At 48.2% G+C, this 11,278-nt stretch overlaps 1 protein-coding gene across 1 annotated transcript; it reads left to right on the top strand.

Annotated features, from left to right (window-relative positions):
• The first annotated feature begins 3,246 nt into the window (after nt 1–3,246).
• RPS10 (ribosomal protein S10) lies at nt 3,247–10,435 on the top strand. The gene is made up of 6 exons (XM_029069920.2): nt 3,247–3,337; nt 5,898–6,047; nt 6,374–6,545; nt 8,653–8,730; nt 9,975–10,030; nt 10,345–10,435. Exons 2-6 carry the CDS (start codon nt 5,898–5,900, stop codon nt 10,384–10,386), a joined length of 498 nt encoding a protein of 165 aa, XP_028925753.1. The 5' UTR covers nt 3,247–3,337; the 3' UTR covers nt 10,387–10,435.
• The last annotated feature ends 843 nt before the right edge of the window (nt 10,436–11,278 follow it).

Genomic DNA, 11,278 nt, shown 5'->3' with positions numbered 1-11,278 from the left:
GTTATCCATTCACCTCATCACCAAATGGAAGCTCTTACTATCAGCTTTAAAGCACTCAGTCTCCTTGCCCGCTCCTACCTCACCTCGCTACTCTCCTACTAATACCCAACCTGCACACTTTGCTCCTCTAATCACAACCTACTCACTGTACCTCAATCTCATCTATCTCACTGCGGATCCCTTGCCCATGTCTGGTCTGGAGCTCCCTGTCCCGTCAGATGCGACCAACCATCACTCTCTCCACCTTCAAGGCCTTATTAAATCTCATTTTCTCCAAGAGCCCTTCCCTGACTAAACTATCATTTCCTCTGCTCTCCCACCCTTCTGCATCCCCCTTACGCTTGGATTTGCACCGTTTATTCAACCCATCCTCAGCCCTACGGCACTCAGGATTATATCCGTCACTCTGCCTCCCCCGTTAGACCTCCTTGTGGGCGGGGTTCATAATAATAATAATAATTGTGGTATTTGTTAAGTGCTTACTATGTGCCAGACACTGTACTAAGCCCTGGTGTGGATACAAGCAAATCAGGTTGTACACAATCCCTGTCTGACATGGGGCTCACAGTCTTAATCCCCTTTTACAGATGAGGTAAAGGAGGCCCAGAGAGATGGACTTGCCCAAGGCCACACAGCAGACGAGTGGTGAAGCCGGGATTAAAATTATTATTAAGTTACTTGTTAAGGGCTTACTATGTGCCAAGCGCTGTTCTAAGCGCTGGGGTAGATACAAGATGATCACGTGGGGCTCACACTCTTAATCCCCCTTTTACAGATGAGGTAACTGAGACACAGAGAAGTGAAGTGGCTTGCCCAAGGCCACACACAGCAGACAGGTGGCGGAGGCAGCATTAGAACCCACATCCTCTGACTCCCAAGCCCATGCTCTTGCCACCAGGCCACGCTCATGACCTTTAAAACATCTTCCAACCCTGTTACACTGTTCCCTCCCAAGGGTTTAGTATTCTGCCTCATTCATTCATTCATTCATTCATTCATTCATTCATTCATTCATTCATTCATTCGCATTTATTGAGCTCTTACTGTGTGCAGAGATGGTCTCTATCTGTGGCTGAACTGTAGATTCCAAGCACTTAGTCCAGTGCATATACTAAGCGCTCAATAAAAATGAATGAATTGATGAATGAACTAACAAATGAATGAACGAAATAACGAACGAATGAATGAATGAATGATGTTCTCTATCTCAGGCTGAATGGTCCATTCCAAGCGCTTAGTCCAGTGCTCTGCACATAGTAAGCGCTCAATAAAAATGAACGAATGGATGAACAAACGAAATAACAAATGAATGAATGAATGAATGATGGTCTCTATCTGAGGCTGAATTGTCCATTCCAAGCACTTAGTCCAGTGCTCTGCACAGAGTAGGCGCACAATAAAAATTAATGAATGGATCAGCATGGCTCAGTGGAAAGAGCCCAGGCTTGGGAATCAGAGGTCATGAGTTTGAATCCCAGCTCTGCTGTGTCAGCTGTGTGACTGTGGGGAAGTCACTTCACTTCTCTGGGCCTCAGTTACCTCACTGGTAAAATGGGGATGAAGATTGTGAGCCTCATGTGGGACAACTGATTACCCGTGCTCAGTACATAGTAAGTACCTAACAAATACCAACATTATTATTATTATGAATGAATGATGGTCTCTATCTGAGGCTGAATGGTCCATTCCAAGTACTTATTCCAGTGCTTTGCATGTAGTAAAGCGCTCAATAAAAATGAATGATTGCATGAATGAATGAACGATTGAATGAATGAGTGAATGAATGATAGTCTCTATCTGTTGCCGAATTGTACATTCCAAGCGCTCAGTCCAGTGCTCTGCACATAGTAAGCACTCAATAAAAATGAATGGATGGATGGATGGATGAATGGATGAATGAATGAATGAATGACGGTCTCTATCTGAGGCCGAATTGTCCATTCCAAATGCTTAGTCCAGTGCTCTGCACAGAGTCAGCGCTCAATAAAAATTAATGAATGAATGAATGATGGTCTCTATCTGAGGCCGAATGGTCCATTCCAAGTGCTTAGTCCAGTGCTCTGCACAGAATAAGTGCTCAATAAAAATGAATGAATTGATGAATGGTTGAATGAATGAATGAGTGAATGAACGAATGAATGAATGAATGATGGTCTCTATCTGAGGCCGAATGGTCCATTCCAAGCGCTTAGTCCAGTGCTCTGCACAGAATAAGTGCTCAATAAAAATGAATGAATTGATGAATGGTTGAATGAATGAATGAGTGAATGAACGAATGAATGAATGAATGATGGTCTCTATCTGAGGCCGAATGGTCCATTCCAAGCGCTTAGTCCAGTGCTCTGTACAGAATAAGTGCTCAATAAAAATGAATGAATTGATGAATGGTTGAATGAATGAATGAGTGAATGAACGAATGAATGAATGAATGATGGTCTCTATCTGAGGCCGAATGGTCCATTCCAAGCGCTTAGTCCAGTGCTCTGCACAGAAGAAGCGCTCAATAAAAATGAATGAATGGATGAACGAATGAATGAATGAGTGATGGTCTCTATCTGAGGCCGAATGGTCCATTCCAAGCGCTTAGTCCAGTGCTCTGCACAGAAGAAGCGCTCAATAAAAGCGAATGAATGGATGGATGAATGAACGAATGAATGAATGAGTGATGGTCTCTATCTGTTGCCGACTTGTTCATTCCAAGCGCTTAGTCCAGTGCTCTGCACATAGTAAGCGCTCAATAAAAATGACTGAATGGATGAATGAACGAATGAATGAGTGAATGAATGAATGATGGTCTCTCTCTGTTGCCGAATGGTCCATTCCAAGCGCTTAGTCCAGTGCTCTGCAGAGTAAGCGCTCAATAAAAATGACTGAATGGATGAATAAACGAATGAATGAATGAATGAATGAGTGAATGAATGAATGATGGTCTCTCTCTGTTGCCGAATAGTCCATTCCAAGCGCTTAGTCCAGTGCTCTGCAGAGTAAGCGCTCAATAAAAATGAATGAATGGATGAATGAACGAATGAACGAACGAATGAATGAATGAACGAATGAACGAACGAACGAATGAATGAATGAACGAATGAACGAACGAATGAATGAATGAACGAATGAATGAGCGAGCGAGCGCTGGGCGTCCCCGCGGGGCGGTTGTGTGGGAGGCGGGCTCGGGGTCCTTCGGGCACGGCGCGGGGCAGGCTGGCGACTGCGCGCAGGCAGTGGCGCGGCCAGCCGCAGCGGTGTGGCGGGGTCCTCGCGGGAGCGCGGAAGAGGTCCGGTGTGCGCATGCTCCTTCCTTTCCAGCGGGGCTCCGGCGGCGGCGGCGGCAGCGGAGGTGAGAAGGGGGGGCGGCGGCGGCCCCGCCATCCAGCCGCATCGGGGCCATCCCGCACCCGGCGACCCCATCCCCCGTCCGCCCGGGCCCGGGGGGCTCCCCGCCGCCGCCCGGAAAACAGATTTCCCGGCGGAGGCCCGGGACCGGCCGGCGGCGAGCGGCCGGGGGGGTGGGGGGGGAGGGGCGCCGGCCCCAGACGCCCTTCCTGGCTACTCATTCATTCATTCCTACCGATTGAGCGCTCACTCTGTGCAGAGCACTGGACTGAACGCTTGGAATGGACGATTCAACTTCAGATAGAGACCATCATTCATCCAGTTGTATCTATTGAGCGCTGACTAGGTGCAGAGCACTGGACTAAGCGCTTGGAATGGACGATTCACCCTCAGAGATCATCATTCATCAATAGTATTTGTTGAGTGCTTACTATGTGCAGAGCACTGGACTAAGCGCTTGGAATGGACGATTCAGCTTCAAATAGAGACCATCATTCATCCAATTGTATTTATTGAGCGCTTACTATGTGCAGAGCACTGGACTAAGCGCTTGGAATAGACGAGTCAGCCTCAGATAGACCATCAGTCATATTTATTGAGCACTTACTATGTGCAGAGCACTGGACTAAGTGCTTGGAATGGACGATTCAGCTTCAAATAGAGACCATCATTCATCCAATTGTATTTATTGAGCGCTTACTATGTGCAGAGCACTGGACTAAGCGCTTGGAATAGACGAGTCAGCCTCAGATAGACCATCAGTCATCAATCGTATTTATTGAGCGCTTACTATGTGCAGAGCACTGGACTAAGTGCTTGGAATGGACAATTCGGCTATGGGGGGAGTGCCTCCTCCGCCAGGCCTGGGCTGCTTCGTGTCTTTTTGGGGGGACTCCCCCACCCCGAGCTCTGCTTCGTTTCCCTCTTGGGAGAAGCGTTGCTTCAGCAACTGGAGAACGCTGGAGAAGCAGCGTGGCTCAGTGGAAAGAGCATGGGCTTTGGAGTCAGGGCTCATGAGTTCGAATCCCAGCTCTGCCACTTGTCGGCTGTGTGACTGTGGGCAAGTCACTTAACTTCTCTGTGCCTCAGTTCCCTCATCTGTAAAATGGGGATTAAGACTGTGAGCCCCACGTGGGACAACCTGATTCCCCTATGTCTACCCCAGCGCTTAGAACAGTGCTCGGCACATAGTAAGCGCTTAACAAATACCAACATTATTATTATTATTCAGCATGGCTCAGTGGCAAGAGCTCGGGCTGGGGAGTCACAGGTCGTGGGTTCTAATCCCGACCCCGCCGCTCGTCAGCTGGGTGACCTTGGGCAAGTCACTTCACTTCTCGGGGCCTCAGGTACCTCATCTGTAAAATGGGGATAAAGACTGAGCCTCGTGTGGGACAACCTGGTTACCTAGCCCAGCGCTTAGAACAGTGCTCTGCACATGGCACTTAACAAACACCAACATTATTATTATTACAACCTGATTACTCTGTGTCTGCCCCAGGGCTTAGAACAGTGCTCAGCACATAGTAAGTGCTTAACAAATACCAACATTATTATTATTGCAACCTGATTGCCTTGTATCTAACCCAGCGTTTAGAACAGCGCTTGGTACATAGTAAGCGCTTAATAAATACCAACATTATTATCTTATTGTTCTGTGCGTGGCTCAGTGGCAAGAGCCCAGGTTGGGAGGCAGAAGTGGTGAGTTCTAATCCCGACCCCCTGTCACTGTGTGACTTTGGGCAAGGCGCTTCTCTGGGCCTCGGTTACCTCATCAAGAAAATGGGGAGTAAGACTGCGAGCCCCACATGGGACAGTGCTTGGCACATAGTAAGCGCTTAACAAGTACCATCAGTATTATTATTGTAAGCCCTGGAGTAGATGCAAGGTTATCAGGTTGTCCCACGTGGGGCTTGCAGTCGTAAAAGCCATTTTACAGATGAGGTAACTGAGGCACAGAGGTCACGCAGCAAGCAAGGGGCGGAGCTGGGATTAGAACCCACATCCTCTGACTTTAAACTCCATGCTCTAGCCATTAAGCCACGCTGCTGCTCTTTATCGGGGGTGCAACCCCCGAAAGCCAAGGTATCTCCTCCACTCCTCCTCATGTGCCCGTGACTTAATTCAGTAGTATTTACTGAGCGTATACTATGTGCAGAGCACTGTACTAAGCGCTTGGAATGGACTATTGCCAACAGATAGAGACAATCCCTGCCCAGTGACAGGCTCACAGACCTGGATCCCCACCCTTGCATAGACCTTTTGCTAAGAGTGGGATTTCTCTGATGGAATCCTTTGTGGGGACAGCGTCAACCCTAATTCCATCGATTGCGGGGGCCTGACCTACTCCATCAACCTCCAGCTACCCGGTGCACCGATGAACTGTAAAAATACAGTCTCCTCCTGGGATGTGTGTTCGCTGGGGGGACTGTCAGAAGGGGTATTCCTAGACCAAAGATCCCTGTTTCGCTCTGCACATGCCAACCCCGGGAAGTGGTGGGTTTCTGAACCATCTGCCGTGTCGCATGACCCGCGTCTGACTGCTTTAACATTAAATCTTCCAGATGTTGATGCCCAAGAAGAATCGTATTGCCATCTACGAACTCCTTTTTAAGGAGGGAGTGATGGTGGCCAAGAAGGATGTCCACATGCCAAAACACCCAGAGTTGGCCGATAAGAATGTGCCCAACCTTCATGTCATGAAAGCCATGCAGGTATGGGGAAGGTAAACACTGGTAGCCCTGTGGGAGGGGGGTCTTGGTGCCATCCATTTCCCCTCCCAAATGCCCAATTTGAAGGGAGAGAAAAACACAGCTTGAACTCTTATTAGACATTAAGTAGGGAGCTGTTGGGATATAGAACACCCTAGAAAAATTTGGATTTCCCTCAGTAATCCTTGTTGTGAAACTTCTTTTGGTACAACATGCGTAAGTTTCGGTTAACTACCCCCCAGAAAAGTTGCTGTGGTATTGTTAACTCCTCAAGCCATTATAATTATTACTGATTCTTAACTCTCTTCCCTCCGCAATGCACTCCTTAGTCTCTGAAGTCTCGGGGCTATGTGAAGGAGCAGTTTGCCTGGAGACACTTCTACTGGTACCTGACTAATGAGGGCATTCAGTACCTTCGGGACTACCTACACTTGCCACCCGAAATCGTGCCCGCCACTCTGCGTCGTAGCCGCCCCGAGACGGGCAGGCCACGACCCAAAGGTAAGGTGCCCAAAACCCTCGGTGCGCCTCGTCTCCGAAATATCCACGCCGAGCAAGATTGTTTTCCTCCTCTGAATGTAGAGCTCCTGCAGCCTGGTCACGATGAGGAAGTGTTAGTGCAGTGGGAATGTTTTTCCAAAAACATGCCGTGCTGCTCTATTTTTAAAAGAGTTTGACTCATGTTGTGGTTTGGGTGGAACTCTGACCCCTGGATACCATGTGCACCATCTTTAATATAGCAGTCTGTGACTGGACCCTGCTCCTTAGTCTTGTAGTGATTAATGAATCTAAGCTCCTTCAATCATTGGTATTTATTGAGTGCTTACTGTGTGTAGAACACTGTACTGAGAGTTTGAGAGAGGACAGCACAAGAGAGTTGGTCATCAAGTTCCTTCCCCGTAGTGAGCTTACAGTCTATAGAGGGAGAAAGACGTTATAAATTAATGTTATAAATAGGTACATAAGTATAAGTAACGTGGTGCTGAGGGAGGGGTGGATACCAAATGCCCAAAGGGATTGTAAAGCCCACCTCGTCAACCAGCTTCAGAGTTTTATTTGTTCCTGGAGGAATGATTGCCTTGTCCTACTGGATTTCTTGGAGGGGAAATACGAAGCCTTATGGAAAATGAATGTTAGTCCTTCTGTTCCTTGATTTAGAGGTGATTATGTTAGATGTCTGGCTTTTATGGAGTTTTCACCCAAACCAGCAGCTGTGTTATGAAATAGTAATTACCTCAGGGAGTTAAGCTTAAGGTTAATGACCTTCTGTACACCACTTGTTTTTGCCATAGGAGAGCTGTGTTAGGAAATTCAGGGGCTACTTTTGAGGGGGGTATTTAAGCACTTACTTTACACTAGACCCTGTTCTAAGTGCTCGGGTAGATAGTAATCAGGTTGGACGCAGTCCATGTCACACAGGATCATCATAATAATAATGGTGTTTGTTATGCACTTATTATTTACCAGACACTGTATTGAGGGCTGGGGTGGATACAAACAAATCAGGTTGGACAGAGTTCCTGTCCCATGTGGGGCTCAATCTTAATCCCCATTTTACAGAGGAGGTAACTAAGGCACAGAGCAGTTAAGCGGCTTGCCCATGGTCACACAGCAGACAAGTGGCAGAGCTGGGATTAGAACCAGGATTCTCATGACTCCCAAGCCTGTGGTCTATCCATTAGGCCACGCTGCTTCTCAAACCAGCAGCTGTGATGTGGAAGAGTCACTAATTATCTTGGGAAGTTAGATTTAAGATTAATGACCTTCAGCTACGCCATTTAGATCGCTGTTAGGAAAGGTGCCATGGGTTACTGTGATTGTCTGATGCTACATGTGACTAGATTGTGGCTGAGGGCATGGGGGCAGACTGCTCTGGGCATCCTAAAGCAGGTTCTCGTATTCCCCCAAAGAGTCGGGAATCCATACTTGGACTGGGCTGGATTTACAGAATGGCTTCGCTGTTGGGTTTTAGTCGGGATAAATTAAAAAGTGTGAAAGCTTTCTATTCTTGTGATTCAAATATAGGGCCCCCCCCCCCGGCCTGGTGTGGCTGAATTTAGAAGTGTGCTAAAAAATGTCCAGATGTCCCGCTTTTTTCTGGACCTCTTTGTCAGCTGGTTTCATGGGCCTGATGATTATTGGATTTTTCTGAGTACCACATGTCACCGAATATGTTGTCTATTGTTTTGTTTTGTTTTGTTCTGAAACTGGAAGGGGATAAAAGCGTGGTGTCTTCTGTTTGGAATTCAGGACTACAGAAGCCACCCGATCTAGGGGAAGGCTCCAAGGAGATAGATGTCTCCCCCAGGCTCAGAAACTTTTAGGGGGGAAGTGGGTGGGGAATTTGAATAATTATTATACATGTGTCTGGATTTTGTATGTGGACATTGTGGGGGGAAGTTGAGCTCAAAGAATCGGGCGTTATCCCGAGCCCCGTGCGGGGCAGAGACTTGGTCCAGTCTAATTGTATCTACTGCAGCGCTTTAAACTAATACCACTAAAAAGTGGACATGGAAGACTCTGGTCTGGGACCTCACTTTCTGGGTTTTGGTTGGGGTTGGTGCGTTTCTGGATTTCCCATGTTTTTCGTTCCTCCGATTTTGTGTAGGTCTGGAGGGTGAGCGCCCCGCACGGCTTACCCGGGGTGAGGCCGACAGGGACACCTACAGACGCAACGCTGCTCCCCGTAAGTATCCAGCTGTCGGTGAACCACTGCTTACGCATCACCTCTTGTTTTCTAAAAAGCTGTCTTTAAAGACCATGGTTGCCCCTAGAAAGGCAAAGGACGTTTCCTTTTTTGTCTCACGAAGTCACCTGTGCACGAGTGCCTGCGAATTCATCCGCACAAGGCTTCTCTGCCCGATTCTTGGACCTCCGGTGCGCAGCAGGGGAGGAATGGAAATAGAAAGGAAGAAGCCGGGCCTACTGGGTCACTAAACCATGCCTATGGGCACTTGAAAATATACTTGCTCCTTCCACTGTGGGACATTACTCCATGTTTTAAATAAAGCGCGTTAGGGAATGTCCTCCCATCTGCTTGTGCCTGGATAGAATTCAGCGTGACGGAAGAAAACCATTTTGTGTGTGTGAGTCCTACGTCGGTCACGGCACACATTCTGGCTTTCGTGAAAAGCTAAATGTGTTTGGGTTGAGCTACCCTTTCTCCTTTGTGTTGATCCCCCTGTAAACCGGGGAGCTTGACTGTAGGCTTACGGATAGGGATGGCACTGGACAGAGGCAGGTGCTTCTCCTTTCCCTCTGCTAAGCCATCTGCAGCTCCAGAACTACCTTCCTACCTCAAGTCACCGTTGTAATAATAGTATTTAAGTGCTTATTTTGTCAGGCACTGTACTAAGCACTGAGGATGGACACAGTCCTAGTCCCATGTGGGGCTCACAGTCTCAATCCCCATTTTAGAGATGAGGTACCTGAGGCAGAGAGAAGATAAATGACTTTCCCAAGGTCACACAGCAGACACAAGTGGCAGAGCTGGGATTGGAGCCCTTAACCTTCTTACTCCTGGGCCCATGCTCTATCCGCTGCAAGATGCTGCTTCTCACATATGCAAGAGAAGTAGCGTGGATTAGTGGCAAGAGCCCGGGCTTGGGAGTCGGGTCAAGGGTTCTAATCCCGGTTCTGCCACTGATCAGCTGTGTGACTCTGGGCAAGTCACTTGCTTCTCTGTGCCTCAAGTTACCTCATCTGGAAAATGGGGATTAAGACCGTGAGCCCCACATGGGACAACCTGATTACCCTGTTTCTACCCCAGCGCTTAGAACAGTGCTCGGCACATAGTAAGCGCTTAACAAATGCCATCATTATTACCGTTACATATGCATCCCTGCAAACAGGACAGGAGCCGTATGCAGGGTGGGGAGGGCATTGTTTTCCGGATCCGGTGGCTCATTCTCATTCTTTCCACCTTTCCAGCTGGCGCTGACAAAAAAGCTGAGGCAGGTGCTGGAGCAGCGACCGAATTCCAGTTTGTAAGTATCTTTGGTTCAGGATCTTTTCCTCTAGGAGACGGGGGTGGGGAGGGGGGTGTTTTCTCCATGAACTCGCCTAGGTGGAGAGTAGATTTAGAAATCCACCTTTTCCTCGATGATGCGTAGAAACAGAGCCTCCCTTATCCTCAGATCATCAGGGGAACCCTGTTGGGGACAGCAGGGCCCGGGAGAAACTTGCTCTGAACCGGTCCTCAGTTAGCCCTTTGGGACCGAAAGGCCACAGGATGGCGGAAGGAAAAGGACGCTCACGTGTGTCATCGAAGTAACAATTTCCGTTTCCTGTTTCTTTTCAGAGAGGTGGATTTGGCCGTGGCCGTGGTCAGCCTCCCCAATAAAACTGAGGATTTCTATTTTCGTGTGTAATAAAAATTGACCCAAAAAATGTACAGGACTCATTTATGTGTGTAGTTGGGATCAATCAATCGTATTGACTGAACGCTTGAGGATGCAGCGCGGTGTACTGAATGCTTGGGAGTACAATGTAACGCACATTCCCTGCCCACAATGATCTTACAGTCCAGTGGGAGACTGGGATTGCCGAAAGATTGGCCATCTGATGAAAAAGAGTGCTCGTCTGGGCTTTCCTGGGTTCTTCATCCGGGCCACATGTCGGGAGGGAGCTGGGAAGATTTAAGAGGCAGCATAAATGCTGAGCACTTCAGAGGGCAAGTCCCAGATTTTGAAGTGCCGTGGAGGAAAAGTGAGTTTCTTGGAAAGCTGGAGGAATTTCATCCAGATACAAGGAGGATTTCTTCTGGGCCAGAGAGGAGTCTGCAGCTAGGTGGCATTGAGTAGCTTCACCTAGAGAAAAGAGCACAGGTCTGGGTTTTAATCCCGTCTCTGCCATTTGCTATGTGGCCTTAGGCGAGCCCCTAAGTGTCTGGTACCTCAAATGTAAAATGGGAGGTAAAAACCCAACCTAGTAGGGTGAGCAGTATCCTACCTGATTAGCTTGTACTTTACCCCAGTGCTCAGTACAGTCCCTAAAACACAGTGAGCACTTAGCATTAAAGATAAAACAAGGCACTCCTGGCAGACCAGTGGATGTGGCCTTGGGCAGCAAGAGAAGCAGCATGGCCTAATGGATAGAGCCAGGCCTGGGTTCTAGAGCCGGCTGTGCCGCTTGTTTGCTGCGTGACCTTGGACGAGTCACTTCTCTATTCCTCAGTTCCCTCATCTGTAAAAGGGGGCTGGGGACTGTGTCCAACCTGTAAGCACCCCAGCACT

Source organism: Ornithorhynchus anatinus, chromosome 7 (genome assembly GCF_004115215.2).
Source record: "Ornithorhynchus anatinus isolate Pmale09 chromosome 7, mOrnAna1.pri.v4, whole genome shotgun sequence".
Taxonomy (NCBI): domain Eukaryota; kingdom Metazoa; phylum Chordata; class Mammalia; order Monotremata; family Ornithorhynchidae; genus Ornithorhynchus; species Ornithorhynchus anatinus.
Note: the sequence above shows the minus strand (reverse complement) of the source record. Positions and strands in the feature narration are given on the sequence as shown.

Bases quoted from the DNA above. Each gene is read 5' to 3' on its own strand.
- RPS10 (XM_029069920.2), top strand. From the start codon at position 5,898: ATGTTGATGCCCAAGAAGAATCGTATTGCCATCTACGAACTCCTTTTT. The intron at 6,048-6,373 runs GTATGGGGAAGG...TGCACTCCTTAG, and splicing joins ATGTCATGAAAGCCATGCAG to TCTCTGAAGTCTCGGGGCTA. The intron at 8,731-9,974 runs GTAAGTATCCAG...CCACCTTTCCAG, and splicing joins CAGACGCAACGCTGCTCCCC to CTGGCGCTGACAAAAAAGCT.